The sequence below is a fragment of the Scyliorhinus canicula genome, unplaced genomic scaffold (genome assembly GCF_902713615.1).
Source record: "Scyliorhinus canicula unplaced genomic scaffold, sScyCan1.1, whole genome shotgun sequence".
Lineage (NCBI taxonomy): Eukaryota > Metazoa > Chordata > Chondrichthyes > Carcharhiniformes > Scyliorhinidae > Scyliorhinus > Scyliorhinus canicula.
This window is the reverse complement of record NW_024055728.1, coordinates 202,699-223,716: the sequence shown is the minus strand read 5'-3', so window position 1 is coordinate 223,716 and position 21,018 is coordinate 202,699. Positions and strand designations below refer to the sequence as shown.

General features: G+C 44.2%; 1 protein-coding gene and 1 long non-coding RNA gene across 5 annotated transcripts in view; one reads left to right on the top strand and one right to left on the bottom strand.

Moving 5' to 3' along the window:
• Positions 1–2,618: 2,618 nt before the first annotated feature.
• Positions 2,619–5,634, bottom strand: LOC119960741. The gene is made up of 2 exons (XR_005459508.1): positions 3,338–5,634; positions 2,619–3,299 (listed from the first exon to the last, which is right to left on the bottom strand). It is a non-coding gene; the product is annotated as an uncharacterized LOC119960741 (long non-coding RNA).
• A 2,606-nt stretch (positions 5,635–8,240) lies between these two features.
• Positions 8,241–21,018, top strand: part of LOC119960746 — a 104,786-nt gene continuing 92,008 nt past the window's right edge. For 3 of the 4 annotated variants that reach the window (XM_038788359.1, XM_038788357.1, XM_038788355.1), the window contains exon 1: positions 8,245–8,282. In XM_038788359.1, coding sequence (XP_038644287.1) covers positions 8,246–8,282 — 37 coding nt within the window. In that variant the 5' untranslated portion in view covers position 8,245. Of the gene's footprint in view, positions 8,283–21,018 lie in introns of all 4 variants that reach the window. The other variant, XM_038788356.1, reaches the window with a different exon arrangement.

Here is a 21,018-nt window from a genome sequence, read left to right as displayed (position 1 = left end):
TGTCGGCCCCGTGTCCGTTCTTAATTTAGCCAATTTAGTTTTGAGGGTCTGATCGTGTCTCTCAAACAACCCGGCTGCCTGCGGTCTGTACGCACAGTCTAGCTGCTGGCGTCTGCCCCAACTGGGAGCAGAACTCCTTGTTAATCTGTCCAATAAAATATGAGGCCCGTTAACAGAACTTAACTGAGCCGGTATTCCGTACATAAACACCTCATCACATTTTTACAGCCTTTGGCTCTCCGTCCTCTTCCGTCTGGTGTGATGGTCACCAGTGACGAGATGTCATCTTTGGTGAATAATGATGGGCCAAGCCTATCGGCAGCATCCAATGATTGTGCAGTCTACAATTATAATAACAAGTATTATCAATCCATGCAGCAGGTAAATCCCCTTGACCAAGCTATGAGAGATTACCCCGAACTGAATCTGACTAGATAGATAGCCATCCTCAATACTACTGTGTTTCCCTTAGGATTTATATCCTTCTTATAGTTATACTGACTAGCAACTATCCCTCAGCCTTGTCATTCGTGTTTACATGTCATAATTTGTAAACTGTGCAGGAAAATCAATGGTAAATGCATCCATCTCGCAGACCAGTGTCAATAGACCCTTTGTGAGGTGCTTTCCTCAAGTCCAATCACCGTGAACCGTAGCTGGCACCACTCAGGAAGGTAACACAATAGCCATTCCGGTGTCCCACTACCTCCAAGGCATCTGACTACCTCGGGGCAGTAGCACCATAAAAGCGTCCTCATGTCCCTTAGAAGCAGCCCACAGCTCAGTCCATCAGCGACCAAAAGGTCCTTATCCCTCACTGGGATTTTTTTTGTAGGAAGTGCTTTCCGTTTCCCATAGGAATGGTAATTGCTGATATTTTATATCATGCACTGATTATCTTGCTTTATTAATTGCAGGAGCGTCAACCAATCATGTTTCTCTCCTTCTGACTTCCTGACTCTGACGTCAAACATTGTACTGAATCATGTAGCCCGCCAGCCCTGGCTTACTTGAGACAATAGCTCCGTTTTCTTCAACCCCCTGTTGTCTATTCTCATTTTCCTTACCGCATGGAGTGTATACTTGCCATTATTTGTTTTTTCTTAAACACCACTCACGCACTTAGTACAGGTAACTTCTTGTGGTTACAGCCCATTTGAATTTATACATAACAGTCCCTAACAACTTACAGGACATTTAGTCTGTAACAACTGTTATACTCTCCAATGCTATATTGGTTACAAATTTCCCCTCGCGGCAGCAAGCTGCTAATATTCTAGACCAGTGCCTCTCAAAGTGTGGTACGTGTACGCACCGGTACGTGGAGTGTTTACAGAAAAGAAAGAGACAGTAATCCTGGATTGGCTTGTTTCGCTCACCGGTCCCTGGCACATTGGAAAAACTGCCGGTACGCCACATCAGATAGTTTGAGATGCACTGTTCCAGACTACTGTCATTTAAAATATGGGGGTTCCTCGTCAGTCACTGCTGTCTGCCGAGACCCTTAATAACTCCTCCGCGTAATACGTCCCTCCTGGAGACCACAGATCACCCATCAGCTAACGTCCCGTTAGAGATATCTGACCGGAGGTTTCAGTATTCAGTAATAATTTGATATTTTGATTTGTTGCTAACCCGTAAGATTTTTCTTCCGGGCTCTATCATTCAATTCCCTCAAACATGTAGCCAATTGTATCATTAGTTTTTTCCCATACTGTCTGAAACATTCTTCTGCAGAGTGTTGTTCAGGTTCTTCATCGGTATGATCGTTGCTTCATCTGAAACTAAAACGAACAGGTCAAAGGCGGAGAGGGTCCTATTTCTTAATTTGTATCTTCCTATCCGTGCTTGGATATCCCAGAAGTACCATCTAGCATAGCCCATGTACTGCCTCACAAATCGATACCATAAGTCTGTCACTTGTCTACAAGATTGCACAGCCTTTTAAAGTCACATTGTTGTCGGCCAAATTATCCTTGCAGTAATTGCACGTTGTCATTAATCTATCCCACTTACACTGACACTTATGTAGCATGGTGGTTAGCCCAAATACTCCACAGCTCCAGGATCCCAGGCTCGACTCCCGGCTGGGTCACCGCCCGTGCGGAGTCCGCACGTTCCCCCTTCCCGGTGTGCGTGGGTTTCCTCCCACAGTCCAAAGATGTGCAGGGTTATGTGGATTGGCCATGCTAAATTGCCCTTGGGTGTCCAAAAAGGTTAAGAGGGATTATTGGGTTACGGGGATAGGGTGGAGGTGAGGGCTTAAGTGGGTCAGTGCAGACTCGATGGTCCAAATGGCCTTCTTCTGCACTGTATGTTCTATACCAGGGGTGGGCAAACTACGGCCCGCGGGCCATTTCTGCGGCCCACCAAGTCATTAAAAAAAATTTCTTTTTAAATTTTGTTTTAAGGTTAGTGGGGGGGCTGTTGGGTTACTTACTGGTATAGGGTGGATACGTTGACTTGAGTAGGGTGCTCATTGCTCGGCACAACGTCGAGGGCCGAAGGGCCTGTTCTGTGCTGTACTGTTCTATGTTCTATATGAGGCGCCCAGAATCATAACCGGGTGAAGTAATTATTTTACTTAATATACTATGCGGCCCTTTGTGAATTGTGAATTTCTGAATCTGGCCCTTGCACGGAAAAGTTTGCCCACTCCTGTTCTATACAGTACTTTTAACCCAATTCACACTGATCCTACAGCTCAGAAATGCTCTATTCTCAGGGGCCACATCCTCCTTGACCATAGCATTTTTAAACCAGCTCACATTTTAATTCAATTGTTCACTGGATGGGGGTGTCACTGATAAGGCCAGCATTTATTGTCCATCCTTTATTGTCCTTGAGCAAATCATTGTGAGCCATTTTCTTGAACACCACCATGATATTTCAGTTAGGAATCAACCATAATGTCATGGGTCTGGTGTCCTATATAGGGGAAGGTCAACAGATTTCCTTCCTTCAAGGACATTAGTGAACCAGATCAGGTAGTTTCATGGTAATCATTACTTTAATTGAATTCAAATCCCCGGCTGCTGTGATCGGATTTGCATGTGTGGGGATCATTTGTCCACTCCTCTGGATTTCTAGTCCAGCAACATAGCCACTATTACAACATACACCATTAGGTGTGTGCTGATAGTAAATCAGCATACCAGCGCCAAACTCCAGAAAGGTGTCAAATAAATCAATCTTCAATTAATCAGAAATGTTGTAATATAATTACTGGAACTGTTAATTCCTCTGTATTTGATCAATATGACCAGATTTTTAAATTCTGACATAACTTCTTTTTGAACCTTTTTTATTTAAATTCTGACATAACTTCTTTTTGAACCTTTTTATTTCCTTACCCTTGATGTACATCATACAATTAAGGCCTGTTAAGCCTCCTCCTTCTGTTATTGCACCCCTGAGTGAGATGCGAAGAATCTCAAACTCCTCCCCTTTTGCTCACCTAGTGATCCCGTCTGGTCAAAACCTTCCCTTGATACATTCCTGATAGTGTTACTGCATTTACTTTAATTACTTTATGTTGATGACGACCGGATTTGTATGAAAGTAAGATCCAAACATGACATTTGAACTTTATCAGCTGTCCAATCAATGCTGCTAACAGGTTTTAATTCACTGTCTTCTCCCCCATTGGATCATTTGTTTTAAATGTGATACAATTTCATTTGCTCCAGACACCATGCTGCCCTAATTCAACTGTATGTGTACCCAGAATCTGAACTAATCTTGTCTTCACATCTTACAGCTTCAGGATGATGTTCCCTGCAGTCTTTGTTGGTATGGTCACTCAAACTTCCTCTAAATTAGCAATTGTTTTAATATCTAAATTTTTCTGCATCCATTTTTTTTTTTTTTTTTTAAATCTTTCCCTGCAATCAGATTCTCATTTCCTGATACTGCAATTAATTCTTTTAATCTAACTTCTGGTCCAATATCTTTATTCTCCAAATCTCCTTCTTCAATGTCTATAACATGCTAAACATCATTCTTTCTGCAAGAAACTTTTCTTTCTCGTCGGGCACTGGGACCCTGCGGAGCCATGCAGTACAGCTTGCACAAAGCTGTCTGCTTGAAATCTTTGTCCCAAGCACATTGCTGTGCCGGCCATTTATTTTACTTCTAATTGATTTGAAACTTTTGTATTTATTTCCCTCATTTTATTTATTATTTTTTTTTTTAGCCAAGACTATGCCGAGTTGCAACTAATCATTTACAAATCCCAATTTATACAGTTTGATTTCAATTTTTGTTTTTTTTCTTGAGAATTATGTTTAATTAACATCATTATTGCTAAGGTTCTGAAGAAATTTCAAATACTTACTCCGTTTTAACTCTCACTTTAATACCTCCTAAAACACAACATTTCACAAAACTAGGAACAGAGGTTATCACATTCTTATCAAACAGACTCATTCATTCATTGGAGATCTCCATTCAGACAAAGGAATTCACATCCGTACACATGCATTCATCAACACACAAGTCATTTATAACCCAATTCTGTTTCATTCAAACAACCCATATCTTCGCGAAGCTATAGTTGAACGGCATTGAACTGTCCGCAAACATCCCATCAGCGGTCCTTCACTGAACTGTTTCGCGACATCACATCAACCCGGTACAGACCTTAACCAATTTTTTAATCAAATTAGAATAGAACGGAATTGAACTGTGCGCCAACATCCCATCAGCGGTCTTTTACTGAACTGTTGCGCGACATCACATCAATCCGTTAAAGACCTTAACCGAATTAAAGTATAATTTAATAGAGCCAATTTTTAATTTGCTACTCACATGCAACGGAGTAACCAGGCAACATCCCATCAGACACCAACTGAACTGTTCGCCTCATGCAACTGAGTAACCAGGCAACATCCCATCAGACACCAACTGAACTGTTCGCCTCATTCCAAAACTTAACCAAACCTGCAATGACTGAAATAAAATCTTTAAATCCATCAGACTGACCTTTGATTTCGTCGAGACAGTCACTCCGTGTCAGCCGCGATTGACCAGGCCAATCAGTCCATGGGAAAGGGGAGATCAACGTGGCAATTTTAAGCTACTCACGTTGTGGGCCCATTTCCACCCTCCCAGTCCAGACCGGCCTAATTCTGAGTTCGCAGCTGGCCGGTATGTCCGTCTTGAGAAATCCCGGGTTTCGTGCACCAAATGTTAATTCCTTGTTAATTCGCAGTCAGTCTAGATTCAATTAAATCGAGATGGATTTGCAGGTATAATATCATTTAATCGACTCACTTGCAAGGCTGCATTAATCCATAGAGCTGCAGGACCCACATGCTGTCTCCTGCAGCACTCCGGACCAAAGAGACAGAATACAAAAGAGCTTTAGCTGATATATTCAAAAATCACAGTAAGATTCACATATAAGCTTCCCATTGGTCATTCTATACACCTCCTGACCTGGCTCTATATCTTAATTGGTCGCTTTGCCTTTGTAATCCCATCATCCTTTGCCCCCTGCTTACCACGAGGCAAAAGCTCCCCTTCCCCCGATGGTTTCAAACAGGCTTTTGGCTGAATCCTTTTGTCCTGTCTGTGAACACTCAATCCGCATGGTCCTAAAGTACACCTTGTTCGTTTGTTCACTTCCTCATTGTAAGACTTCTTACGACAATAAGATCAGTGGTAACGCAAAAAGAGCAGAGGGTACCGGAAGTCTGCAGAGGGATTTCGATAGGTTAAGTTAATGGTCTAGGGTGTGGCAGATGGAATACAAAGTTGAAAAATGTGAGGATATCCATTTTGGAAGGAATAACAGCAAAGGGGATTATTATATAAATAATAAAATATGAAAACATGCAGTTGTGCACAGAGACCTATGTGTGGTATTGCATGAGTCGCAAAAAGTTGGTTCACAGGTGCAACGGGTGATTAAGAAGGCAAATGTAGTTTTGTCCTCCATTGCTAGAGAGATGGAGTTTAAGACTTGGGAGGTTATGCTGCAATTGTACAAAATTTTAGTGAGGCCACAACTGGAGCATTGTGTTCAGTATTGGCCTCGTGACCCGAGGCAGGACGTACTGGCGCTGGAGGGTGTGCAGAAGATGTGCAGAAGGGTTAGGTGGATTGGCCATGCTAAATTGTCCATAGTGTCCTAAATAGTAAGGTTAAGGGGGGCGGTTGTTGGGTTACGGGTATAGGGTGGATACGTGGGTTTGAGTGGGGTGATCATTGCTCGGCACAACATCGAGGGCCGAAGGGCCTGTTCTGTGCTGTACTGTTTTATGTTCTAGAAGAGATACACTAGGTTAATCCCAGAGCTGAAGGGGTTGCTTTCCGAGGAGAGGATGAGTAGACTGGGACTGCACCGGTTGGTATTTTATAAAATATTAATTACCCAATTATTTTATATATATATATTTTTTACAATTAAGGGGCAATTTAGCGTGGCAAATGCACCTAACCTGCACATCTTTTGGGTTGTGGGGGCGAAACCCACGCAGACACGGGGAGAACGTGCAATCTCCACACAGAGTGATCCAGGGCCGGGATTCGAACCCGGGTCCGTTGGCCGTAGGCCGCAATGCTAACCACTGTGCCACCGTGCTGCCCAGCTCGTTGGTATTTTGATGGATGCAGGAGGGGGGGGGGATCTTATAGAAACATGTATACTTATGAAGGGAATTAATAGGACGGATGCAGGCAGGCTGTTTCCACTGGCAGGTGAAAGCAGAACTATGGGGCATAGCCTCAAAATAAGAAGTAGATTTAGGACTGAGATTAGGAGGAACTTCTTCACCTAAAGGGTTGTGAATCTATGGAATTCCTTGCGCGGTGATGGAGCAGACTCGATGAGCAGAATGGCCGAATGATAAAGCTCTGTCTCATGGACACAAATATTGGCCGAGTTTTGGTTAGTGTGCAAAATATCCATACCTTCCACAATTATAGTTGGATTGGTGGAGTGGGTGATCAAGTGTCAGATGTAATTTAACACAGAGAACAGTGAGGTCAGTATTTATTGAGGACGAACAGTTATCTTGAGCACGCAATACATAGCAATGTACTGAGAGGGTTAATAATTTGAGAGATCTTGGTGTACATGTACACATATTGCTAAATGTATCAGTTCAATTGTACAAGTTTGGATAACAAATACATGTAACGTTCTCCTTCATTGGTGGAAGTCTGAATTATAAAGTAAAGTTCTAATCGTGAAATCAATCAAAAACTGGTAAGGCTACAACTGGAGTATTGTGTGCAGTCCTGGTCGCCACATTACTGGAAGGGCACAATTAATCTGGAGAGCGTGCAGAGGAGGTTTGTAAGAATGCAGCCAGTGCTGGACAGGTGTAGCTGCGATGAGAGATTGGATTGGTTGGCGTTATTTTCCTTCATGCAAAGAACGCTGAGGGGTGACTTAATTGAGTGTACAAAATTATGAATGGAAGAGATAGTGTGGACAGAATAAAGTGGGTTCATTGGTCGAGAATCGAGAGCCTGTGGACATTGCCAGAAAATAACTGGCAGGTGGTGTAGAGGAGGCTTAAGGAGAAACATTCTCACGCAGAGAATAGTGGGCGTCTCGAATTCTCTGCCCGGGTTTTGAGTCAGAGTCCCGAAACCCTTTTGAAAAGTACGTTATCTGCACATGAAGTGTTTGGAATCGACAGGATTGTGAATCGCTGGAAGACGGCGGGATTCGAATTGGCACCTGGTGCTCCCCGGGTAGGCATAGACAAGATTCGCTGAATTGCCTCTGACAATGCTGTAGCATATACATGGTACTAACAGACAACACCTGGTCGTATTTTTCACAGCTGGTGGAGAAATGTCCATTTCTCACTGCTTTACAAATGGAAAATTGTTTGAAAATTGCGGTCTACTTAAGTATCCCAACAAAGATTGACTTGAAGAGAGGTCCTTCACAGAACCAGAATGTCTGACTATGACGAAGGTCAATCATCATCCAAACAAAAATGTGTAAAGTTGTTACTTATGTTTCATTTATTCACGTTGGCCAATCAACACAGGACCGTTGTGTAATTTACACATGTTAACATCTTCGAACATGAAATTATCTTATCAACGCTTCAATAGATGTTGTGCAAAATTTAGCGCTGTTGCTTTATCTCTGACGTTAACTGTCATGTTTTCTAGTACATGTAACCTCTCTAATTTAACATTTCCTGGTTTGAATTTCTGAGAATTGGAGGTGGGACTCAGACGACGTCCTTCCATCTCACATGTCCTCAAGTCACTCAGAATGAACATGGAGAGTGGTGTACTCGTACTGCTCTTTGGTGAGTAGTACAGCATTCACTTATTGATCCAAGTGGGTTTTTTGTGTTCTGCTTACAGTGTGTGCTTGAACTCTGGCAGCCTATAGGGTTAAAACAATACTTGTGGTGGAGATCATAGTTTGAAGTATCGGACCAGGAACTTAACTGTGTTTAATTATGTGTGAGCTGCAATGAAGGAGCGAAGCTGACCTTAGTTTTGGGGAACGTTGAGTGATATGGCTGACAGCATCAAGCCAAAAGAGTCTGCTGCTTCGACTGATCTTCAGGCCCTGTTACAATGCCTTGATCAGTGGATGTACGCAGAGGATATTATCAGCTGCATTAGACGGTGGTTAAATAGTATGTTTCACCGCCAGGAACTGCTGAGCTCAAACACTTTGGAGGTCCTTACAATCAATTTTGAGGCAGAGAAGCACTTGCCCTAGAATCGTGTTCAAGGCCAAGTCTTGTTAAAGAGTTCAGTTAAAGAGAGGGGAATTAATTGATAAAGCAAACATTAACGTTCTGTATGTGACTGATTGTATCTACTTGTTGAATTAATATCGCAGCACGGTAGCACAGTGGTTAGCACTGTTGCTTCACAGTACCTGAGTCCTCGGTTCGCTTCCTGACTTGGGTCACTGTCTGGTTGGAGTCTGCACGTTCTCCCCGTGTCTGCGTGGTTCCCTCCGGGTGCTCTGCTTTCCTCCCACAGTCCAAAGATGTGCTGGTTAAGTGTATTGGCCATGATAAATTGCCCTTAGTGACCAAGAAGTTTAGCTGCGGTTGATACGCTACTGGGATAAGTGAACGGATGGGCTTAATGCGTGTGCTCTTTCCAAGAGCCGGTACAGAGTCGATGGGCCAACTGGCCTCATTCTGCACTGTAAATTCTATAAAATTAAACTGGCCTGCATGCAGGGTTTTCTGAGGCCTTAAGTTGAATTAAACCCTCTTCCATCAGTCGTTGGACAAACTGAAATTTTATCAGAGGTGGAACACTTGAATGGTGATTGGAGAATGTAGTAATTTTCTTGTCTTGCCATGGTCAAGAACAGAGTCTCTCACGGATACATGATCCATTAATTCACAATTGCCTTGATATTTCACAGTAAAGGCGTAGATATTCTGTCATCTGACAAATGCGTTTGGAACCATTTATAGAATGATAAAGGAAATAGTCAGGGTCAACGTTGTTAAAACCTTCAAGAACCTTCAATTGCTTATTTAGAATTACACGTTGCCATTATGAGGATTATAATCGCAGCAGGGCATGTCTAGTTGAACGAGATCGTACCTTACATGAAGGTAGAATATGGAATTCGGCTATAATTTCATAACAATTTAAGCAGAAACAGAAATTAGATTCAGATTGAGTTGACTTCTCAGAATTTGAATTTTATCCACTTCCCTGTCCCTATTGCTGGAGCTGAGCATATAACTGATATGATCTCAAACGTGAACACACACTGATGCCCTTCAATCCATGTTTCAGCTAACTCTTGTGCTCAACATGTATCTCTCAAACTCCTCACACCCTGCACTTACTTTTATCCTCCAATGTCCTTGAACTATTTGTGGAATTGTTCTTCCCTCTTTGCCTGTTAGGGGTCATTAGTGGAATATTAAGACCTTCATGCTATTGAATGATTAGCTTTCATATTTTCTTGAGCAAATAGCAAATAATCGCGGTCCTTATCCTGTAACAGGTACGGTGTACAAAGCATTATTCGTTTTGAGCTCAGATTGGAATCAAGAAAGGCAGATTATTATGTAATAATTTAATTGGATTTTGATTCTCCGACACTGCGTCTCCGAATTCCCCAATTTGTGTTGATTGAATTTCTGGCGCAACCAATCAGCCCAGAGCTTCGGCAGCTTTGAAGGAATCATACACAAAAAGCATTGACAGAGCCACTTCATTTGTGCGGCACTCTGGGGAAGAAACATGCGCGGTAGGACGGTGTAGTTGCCAGTGTTTCCACTGACCACAGGTCAACCAGCCCACTCAGTGTCTGCAGAAACAGGGACATATTGAGCAGAAGGGTGTTGCATTTGTGAATACACATCCTGGCAAGATATTCACAAAGCTGGTGAGAATGTTTTTATTCACGGTATTGCGACATTTTCTACTACATAGATTATAGCTGGTCCTTTATCTTTGAGTCAATTTCCTTTCTCACAGTTGCTAAGTTCCTCTTTCTTTGTAGTGAATCTATTTTGAGCTGAGACCACAGTCCTGCACTCTGATGCTCAGTGCTCTTTCTCCCATTTGTAACAATGGCAATTGTCAGCATGTTTGTTGTGCTCTCTGGGTCTTTTCCACCCCCTTCTAATTTCAGGCGCTGTGTGCGAATTTTCCGCGTATGTGTTGCTGTCTGCATACCTGAATTGACCGCACTGATACTTCAGTCAGTGATCAGCTCTTTAAACTTGTCTTGAAACCTTTTCCCCATTCTCCATTCTGCAAATGAGCAAACAACAGAGCTTTGTGTCTGCAGAGGGGGCGGAGTCAAATGCCCTTCATTAAAACAGCTATCACCCCTCCTCAGAATTTGTCTCCCCATCTACATCTTTCAGAATATACATGATCACTTTTCACAGATACATCCATTCCATAATGGAACTCCGCCAGTTGTACTGCACAGTCTGTTTGGTAGTTTGTGAAGAAATCCCCTATCCCGACAGTGTACATTCCTGCTCTCATCTATTTTTCGGTCAGTCCCATTATTATTTATCCCTGAACTGTTGGAGCATGGGACCTCATTAACTAATATTTAATATTTGGGTTCATTTGAGACAGCACGGTAGCATGGTGGCAGAAATGCTTCACAGCACCAGAGTCCCAGGTTCGGTTCCCGGCTGGGTCACTGTCTGTGCGGAGTCTGCACGTCCTCCCCGTGTGTGCGTGGGTTTCCTCCGGGTGCTCCGGCTTCCTCCCACAGTCCAAAGATGTGCGGGTTAGGTGGATTGGCCATGCTAAATTACCCGTAGTGTCCTAAGATGTAAGGTTGGGGGGGGGGGGGTTGTTGGCTTACGGGTATAGGGTGGATACGTGGGTTTGAGTAGGGTGATCATTGCTCGGCACAACATCGAGGGCCGATGGGCCGGTTCTGTGCTGTACTGTTCCATGTTCTATGTTCTATATGTCAAAGTCCCAGTGTGGAGATGCAGTCCATTGGAATACAGGAACATGACATTCAACGCCTGGTTACTGCTCCGTCACTCAACAGGATCGTAGCTGATCGTTCGTTCACTATCTAGTTATCGGTTGATGTATTTTATCACTCGAAATTTATCGAAATATGTCTTCAACATGCCATAGATGTAGCCCAGATTTCTCTATCGGAGCAAATGCTGAAGGGTCAGGAGAGTTTGAGTGACGAATGTCCTCCTCATCTATGTCTAATATGGTCTCCTTGTAATTTAGATACAGTCTCCCCAGGCTGCTGGGAAACATGCATTCTCCATCCAACAGTCGAGTCTTAGAGAATAATGCTTGGTTGAATTGGATAATGTGCCATTATTCGCGACACTACTCTAGAGAACACAAACACATTTTTATCAATGTCTCCTAAGGGGACACCTACGCAATCCCTGGGAAGGGTGGCGAAAAGCGACTCCCTTACTTATGTCGCAGGTATATTTGTTCTTAGGCCAGGACGCCACAATTATAGGGAAAGCTGCGGATTTTACTTCACCATGGTTCTCTCTAAATGCAATAAAACATTTATAATCCTGTTCTGAAAACCTCTTGCAATTAAGGACAATGTATATTTTACCATCCGAGTTGTTTGCTGAAATTCCATGCCAGCTTTTCGTGAGGTATGGACAGTGATATCCATGTTCCTGAGAATGAAATAACTGAGCATTTGGAAAGTGGGGACAGTATCGGTCCAAATCGGCATGAATCATGCTTGACAAATCTTCCGGTATTATTGAGTTTGTAACCAGTAGAGTGGACAATAGTGAATCAGTGGATGTTTTTTATCTGAACTTTCAAAAGGCTTGGGACAAAATCCCACACAAGACATTGCTGAACAATATTGTAGCCCATGATGTTGTGTGTAATAGTTTGAAGTGGATAGAGAGCTTGTTGGCAAACAGGAAGCAGAGAGTGGGCATAGACCGGTCATTTCAGAGAGACAGGAAGCAGAGGGTGGGAATAGACTGGTCATTTTTGAGCGGCAGGCAGTGACTAATATGATTCAGGGTACAGCAATTCACATTATTCATCCGTGTTTTGAAAGAAGCAATTGCTTGCAGTATTTGCAAATTTACAAACGGCACTAAGCTAGCTGGCAATGTGTGCTATGAGGAGGATGCAAAGAGGCGGCAGGGTGATATGGACAATCTGGCAGAATGGGTACATACTTGTCAATTGCAACACGATGTGGATAAATGTGAGGTATCCACTTTAGTGGCAAAACAAGAAGGATGATTAACATCTTAACAGTGGCAGTTTAGGAAAAGTGGAAGTGCAACGAGACAGGGCTGAATGTTGCCATGCAGGTACAGCAGGTGGTGACGCAAACGAATGGCAGTCTGGCCTTCATAACGAGAAGATTTGAGGATAAAAGTAAGGATGTCTTGCTGCAGTTATACAGGGCCTTGGTGAGGCCACGCCTTGAGTACTGCGTGAAGATTTGGTCTCCATGTTGGAGGAGAAATATTCTTGCTATTGAGGGTGTCGAGCAAAGGTTCAGCAGACTGATTCCCGGGATGGCAGGACTGACATATGTAGAACAACTGGATAAACTAGGCTTGTATTCAGTTGGAGTTTAGATGAATTGGAGGTGATTTCAGAGACGCTTATAAAACCCTGATGGGAGTGGACAGGCTGGATGAGGGAAGAATGTTCCCGATTTTGGAGACATCCAGAAGTAGGGATCACAGCCTAAGGATCAGGGGCAAGCCAATTAGGACTGACATGATGAAGAACCTTTTCTCTCAGAGAGTCGTGAACTTGTGGAATTCTCTACCACAGAAAGCAGTTGGGGCCAGTTCGTTGGATATATTCAAGAGGGATCTGGACTTGGCCCTTGCGGCTAAAGGGATCTAGTGGTGCTGAGAGCAATAGGGAGTGGGTTACTGAATTTGCATGATCAGCCATGATCATATTGAATGGTAGTGCAGGCTCGATGGCCCGAATGGCCTAATCATGTACCTATTTTCTTCGTTTCCATGTTAATATCATGTCTTCGCAATCTCTGACTATTTCGTAAATAGTCTGACTTTCTGCTTTTCCATCCAAAGATGAAAATGTAACATATTTCCACGTTACGATCCATCCACCGGGTTCATCTCCACTCACCTGTCCTCTCTGACTTCCATGACGCCTTCTTCCACCGTCCATCACTCAACTGACTTCTCCACCGGGCTGCGTATTGACAGCATATTTAACCTCTGAACAGCAGAGTGGCCGGATTAGCATAGGGCAAAGGAGCTGGCCTTTAAAGCAGACCAAGGCGGTCCAGCAGCGCGGGTTAAATTCCCGCACCACCCTCCCCGAACAGACGCCGCAATGTGGCGACTAGTAACTCCACAGTAACTCCATTTGAAGCTTACTTGTGACAATAATCGATTTTCATTTCATTTTTCATTTCTCATTTCTCATTTGCCTTTGCCCCGTCACCAACTTTCTTGATAGAAATTGTGAATAGCTGGATCCCAGTCACTGATCCTTGTCGTTCCCCTATTTAAATCTTGCAGGGGAGCATGAAATTATCTTCTTTATAGCTATAATCCTTCCGTAATGAAAACACTTTTGAGTTCATGGACGAAAATCATTGCTATTCACATCCTACTTTTGCCCACTAATTTTGTGTATCAGACATTCCTGATTACCGTCTATAAATTCAAACGCGTCACGCCCACTTCTCACACAGGAATGTCCTTCGTGGGATTAGATTTTCAGGTATACCCATTACCCACTTCTTGACCCTAATCTCTTTCTCAGTGCTTGAAGTAGTCGAAGTTGAAACATGTTACTCTGTTCAGGTACAGACAAATATTGCACCGTGTCTGATAACATGCTTCGACCTAACCCATTTAGTATGTGTGATGCCCGCAAATGCATCCATCCATGTTTAGAGGAGAAGGTTTTACATAGAATTTACAGTGCAGAAGGAGGCCATTTGGCCCATCGAGTCTGCAGCGGCTCCTGGAAAGAGCACCCTACCCTACCTCCAACCTATCCCCATACCCTGTAGCCCCACCCAGCACTAAGGGCAATTTTGGACACGAAGGGCAATTTATCATGGCCTATCCACCTAACCTGCATACCTTTGGACTGTGGGAGGAAACCGGAGCACCCGGAGTTAACCCACGCACACACGTGGAGGATGTGAGACTCCGCACAGACAGTGACCCAAGCCGTAATCGAACCTGGGATCCTGGAGCTGTGAAGCAATTGTGCTATCCACAATGCTACCGTGCTGCCCAGGTAGTGGTAGTGCAAGGAAGTGGTGCAATTTTAAATGTATTTATTTATTTGTCTGGAGTTCAGATTATCTTTAATAAATAAAAACCTGTGAACCTACCTGCTGCTGCTCTAATAGGTGTGATACACTTTGGAAGAACAATATTATTCAAAACTGAAGTAGTGCCAACAATATATCCAAGAAAGGTTATAATTCTCTTGCCCTTAATCAAACTTCCCACTCGGATGAGACAGTGTTGTACCAACCGTTCAATTACATTTGATCATATGTGAAGGGTTGTTAAACTGCAGACAGGATTGTCCCTTCATGCATTCTCTATCAATTCACGACTCAATACAATTGAAATTATTTGCATTTATAGTAGAGAAAGAGGTAGAACATAGAACATAGAACGGTACAGCGCAGTACAGGCCCTTCGGCCCACGATGTTGCACCGACATGGGAAGCCAAAAACTAAAGGCCATCTAACCTACACTATGCCATTATCATCCATATGCTTATCCAATAAACTTTTAAATGGCTTCAATGTTGGCGAGGTCACTACTGTTGCAGGTAGGGCATTCCACGGCCTCACCACTCTTTGCGTAAAAAACCTACCTCTGACGTCTGTCCAATATCTATTACCCCTCAATTTAAGGCTATGTCCCCTCGTGCTAGCCACCTCCATCCGCGGGAGAAGGATCTCACTGTCCAACCTATCTAACCCTCTGATCATTTTGTATGCCTCTATTAAGTCAAATCTTAACCTTCATCTCTCTAACGAGAACAACCTCAAGGCCATCAGCCTTTCCTCATAAGATTTTCCCTACATACCATGCAACATCCTGGTAATCTGTGCCCGTTCCAAAGATTCCACGTCCTTCCTATAATGAGGCGACCAGAACTGTACGCAATACTCCAAATGCGGCCGTACCAGAGTTTTGTACAGCTGCAACATGACCTCATGGCTCCGGAACTCAATCCCTCTACCAATAAAGGCCAACACACCATAGGCCTTCTTCACAACCCTATCAGCCTGGGTGGCAACTTTCAGGGATCTATGTACATGGACACCGAGATCCCTCTGCTCATCCACACTGCCAAGAATTTATCCATTAGCCAAATATTCCGCATTCCTGTTTTTCTTTCCAAAGTGAATCACCTCACACTTCTCTACATTAAACGCCATTTGCCACCTCTCAGCCCAGCTCTGCAGCTTATCTATGTCCCGCTGTAACCTGCAACATCCTTCCACACTGTCTACAACTCCACCGACTTTAGTGTCGTCTGCAAATTTACTCACCCAACCTTCTGTGCCCTCCTCTAGGTCATTTATAAAAATGACAAACAGCAACGGCCCCTGAACAGATCCTTGTGGTACGCCACTCATAACTGTACTCCATTCTGAACATTTGCCATCAACCACCACCCTCTCTCTTCTTTCAACTAACTCTCTACATCTCCACATCTCTAAATCACCCTCAATCCCCAGCCTCCGTATTTTCTGCAATAGCCGACCGTGTGGAACCTTATCAAACGCTTTACTGAAATCCATATACGCCACATGAACTGCTCTACCCTCGTCTACCTGTTCAGTCACCTTCTCAAAGAACTCGATAAGGTTTGTGAGGCATGACCTACCCTTCATAAAACCATGCTGACTATCCCTAATCATATTATTCCTATCTAGATGATTATAAATCGTATCTTTTATAATCCTCTCCAAGACCTTCCCCACAACAGACGTGAGGCTCACCGGCCTATAGTAACCGGGGTTATCTCTACTCCCCTTCTTGAACAAAGGGACCACATTTGCTACACTCCAATCCTCTGGCACTATTCCTGTAGCCAATGATGACATAAAAATCAAAGCCAAAGGCTCAGCAATCTCTTCCCTGGCTTCCCAGAGAATCCTAGGACAAATCCCATCATGCCCCGGCGACTTATCTATTTTCACCTTGTCCAGAATTGCCAACACTTCTTCCCTGCGCACCTCAATGCCATCTATTCTAATAGCCTGGGTCTCAGCATTCTCCTCCACAACATTATCTTTTTCCTGAGTGAATACTGACGAAACGTATTCATTTAGTATCTCGCTTATCTCCTCAGCCTCCACACATAACTTCCCACCACTGTCCTTGACTGGCCCTACTCTTACACTAGTCATTCTTTTAATCCTGACATACCTATAGAAAGCTTTTGTGTTTTCCTTGATCCTACCTGCCAAAGACTTCTCATGTCCCCTCCTTGCTCGTCTTAGCTCTCTCTTTAGATCCTTCCTCGCTTCATTGTAACTATCAAGTGCCCCAACTGAAACTTCACGCATCATCTTCACATAGGCCTCATTCTTCCTCTTAACAAGAGATTCCACTTCTTTGGAAAACCACGGTGCCCTGGCTCTACCCATTCCTCCCTGCCTGACTGGTACGTACTCATCAAGAACACGCAATAGCTGTTCCTTGAACAAGCTCCACATATCCAGTGTGCCCAACCCTTGCAGCCTACTTCTCCAACCTACACATCCTAAGTCATGTCTAATGGCATCATAATTGCCCTTCCCCCAGCTATAACTATTGCCCTGCGGGGTATACTTATCCATTTCCATCACTAATGTAAAGGTTACCGAATTATGGTCACTGTTTCCAAACTGCTCACCTACCTCCAGATCTAACACCTGGCCTGGTTCATTACCCAAAACCAAATCCAATGTGGCCTCGCCTCTTGTTGGCCTGTCAACATATTGTGTCAGGAAACCCTCCTGCACACATTGCACAAAGAACGACCCATCTAAAGTACTCGAACTATATCTTTTCCAGTCAATATTTGGAAAGTTAAAGTTTCCCATAACAACTACCCTGTTACTTTCGCTCTTTTCCAGAATCATGTTCGCCATCCTTTCCTCTACATCCCTCGAACTATTAGGTGGCCTATAGAAAACTCCCAACAGGGTGACCTCTCCTTTCCTGTTTCTAACCTCAGCCCATACTACCTCGGAAGAAGAGTCGCCATCTAGCATCCTTTCCGCCACTGTAATACTATCCTTGACTAGCAGCGCCACACCTCCCCCTCTTTTGCCCCCTTCTCTGAGCTTACTAAAACACCTGAACCCCGCAACCTGCAACAACCATTCCTGTCCCTGCTCTATCCATATCTCTGAAATGGCCACAACATCGAAGTCCCAGGTACCAACCCATGCTGCCAGTTCCCCTACCTTATTTCGTATACTCCTGGCATTGAAGTAGACACACTTCAAACCACCTACTTGAACACTGGCACCCTCCTGCAAAGTCAAATCTGTGCTCCTGACCTCTATACTCTCAATCTCCCGTACCCCACAACTACAATCCAGGTTCCCATGCCCCTGCTGAATTAGTTTAACCACCCCCCCCCAAAGAGCACTAACAAGTCTTCCCCCCCCCCCAGGATATTGGTGCCCCTCAGGTTCAGATGTAGACCATCCTGTCTATAGAGGTCCCACCTTCCCCAGAAAGAGCCCCAGTTATCCTGAAATCTGAATCCCTCCCGCCTGCACCATCCCTGTAGTGTTTAATTGCTCTCTCTCCCTATTCCTCGTCTCACTATCACGTGGCACGGGCAACAACCCAGAGATAACAACTCTGTTTGTTCTCGCTCTGAGCTTCCATCCTAGCTCCCTAAAGGCCTGCCTGGCATCTTTGTCCCCTTTCCTACCTATGTCGTTCGTGCCAATGTGGACTACGACTTGGGGCTGCTCTCGCTCCCCCTTAAGGACCCGAAAAACACGATCCGAGACATCACGTACCCTTGCACCTGGGAGCCAACATACCAGGTCATTCGGACGAAGAGCTCAGGTGCTGTAATTGGCACTCCACACCATCCTCCTCTTATACTGGTTCATACAACCTTATCCGCACTTCCTCTAACTCATTTGGAGCAGCCAAATGTTTAGAAATAAAATTCCCCTGAATGGCATGAATGTTCCCACCATCAGCTAATCTGAAAATTATCAATTTATGTATCCCGTGCACTCCCTATGCGGGAAAACATCTCCTCAATTGCACATTTCATACATTGATATAAAGGACGACCTCCCAGTTTTATAGCTGGATGCTGACCCGATCACAAGATTATAAAGACAGTGATAAACAGGTTCAGCACGTCCAGCAGCATCTGTTGTGAGTAGCAGTTAACAGTTCAGATCAAAATGATGATTCCACAGACTATGAGACTAGTTTGAGCGTAGGGAAGCCATCAATTGGAAATAAGACTCTGGGTTTCATGTGTCGTGGCCTGGACAGAGCAGAGAGTCTTGTTATCCATGGATGTCCTGTGTGATGGCCAGTCAGCTCAGTGTCCCAATGCTGTATAAATGAAGCACTGGCGAAGTGTGGCGAAAACACTGCTGAATCATTATCCAATGCAGCGAAGTGTGAGCATGCGTGGAATGGGCGGGGAATTCGTAAAGATAGAAACAGAGCTACGGCAGCACGGTAGCATTGTGGATAGCACAATCGGTTCACAGCTCCAGGGTCCCAGGTTCGATTCCGGCTTGGGTCACTGTCTGTGTGGAGTCTGCACATTTTCCCCGTGTGTGCGTAGGTTTCCACCGGGTACTCCGGGTTCCTCCCACAGTACAAAGATGTGCAGGTTAGGTGGATTGGCCATGATAAATTGCTTACTTGGGTTACTCGGTTATGGGGATAGGGCGGAGGTGTTGACCTTCGGTAGAATGCTCTTTCCAAGAGCCGGTCCAGACTCGATGGTCCGAATGGCCTCCTTCTGCACTGAAAATTCTATGTAAAAAAAAAAAGGCCTTTTGTTTAGTATTACAACCGATCAAGTTCATTCCAACTTTCATGATTTATATGGCTGTGCGTTCGAACGTTGACCAATTACATGATTCAGTCATGAAGGAGGGTCTTCAAGAGACATGGGAAGTTCAGTAAAACGGCACCCCCAGTGATGGACTGTTCTGGAATGTCTAATTTGCTTCTTCTGTTAGTTATGAGTCATGGTCCTTCCTGGAAACAGCTAAGCTCCTCTTTTCTCAATTGAAGTCTCTGCGAGGTGAAAAATTATCATTCCACTCTGACACTTAAGTGCTATTCCTGTTATCTTAATTACTGACCACATTCAAAACGGTGGCTTAGTTTTTCTGTCCTTGCTGTAGGAGTTAGTTCCTGGAAGACTCTGTGTCTGTTCGGAGCTGCTGCCTTTTTTAGTTCGACAGTCAAAGGCTCCTCTTTAGAATACCAGGCGGCATTTTACATCTGACAACCTGTATTAACTCCACTTCGTCATTCAGTCTGCTGGATTTAAGCACATCATTGATTCAGAGATCTGTAGAGTGGGAGGAGACTATTGGGGGGACAATGCTCTTTGTGCACAGAATGTCCTTCTAATTTCACATATACATACTGAGAAACGTAGAAGTTGGGGGCAGGAGGAGGCCTTTTGGCCCTTCGAGCCTATTCCACCATTCATCACGATTATGGCTCATCGTCCAACTCAATACACTAATCCTGCTTTGTCCCCATAACCTTTGATCCCATTCTCCCCAACTGGTATATCTAGCCGCCTCTTGAATATGTTCAGTATTTTAGCATCAATTACATCCTGTGTTAATGAATTCCGCAGGCTCACCTCTCCTTGTGTGAACAAATGTCTCTTTATATCTGTCCGAAATGGTTCAGCCTGAATCCACAGACTGTGAGCTTTGGTTCTGGACACACACTTCATTGGTGTCATCTTCCTTTCATCTACCCTGTCCAGTCCTGTGAGAATTTGATGAGTCTCTATGAGATCCCCGCTCATTTTTCTGAACACCAGCGAGATCAATTCCAACCTAGTCAACCTCTCCTCATATGACAGTGCAAACATCCCTGAAATAGAACATAGAACAGTACAGCACAGAACAGGCCCTTCGGCCCTCAATGTTGTGCCGAGCCATGATCACCCTACTCAAACCCACGTCTGCACCCTATACCCGTAACCCAAAAAAAACCCCTAACCTTACTTTTTTTAGGACACTACGGGCAATTTAGCATGGCCAATCCACCTAACCCGCACATCTTTGGACTGTGGGAGGAAACCGGAGCACCCGGAGGAAACCCACGCACACAGGGGGAGGACGTGCAGACTCCACACAGACAGTGAAGCAGCCGGGAATCGAACCTGGGACCCTGGAGCTGTGAAGCATTTATGCTAACCACCATGCTACCCTGCTGCCAAATCGATCTGGTAAAACTTCGCTGCACTCCCTCGAGATCAAGGACATCTTTCCTCAAAGAAGGAGACCAAAACAGCACACAGTACTCCAGGTGTGGCCTCACCAAGCCTTTGTATAATTGCAACAA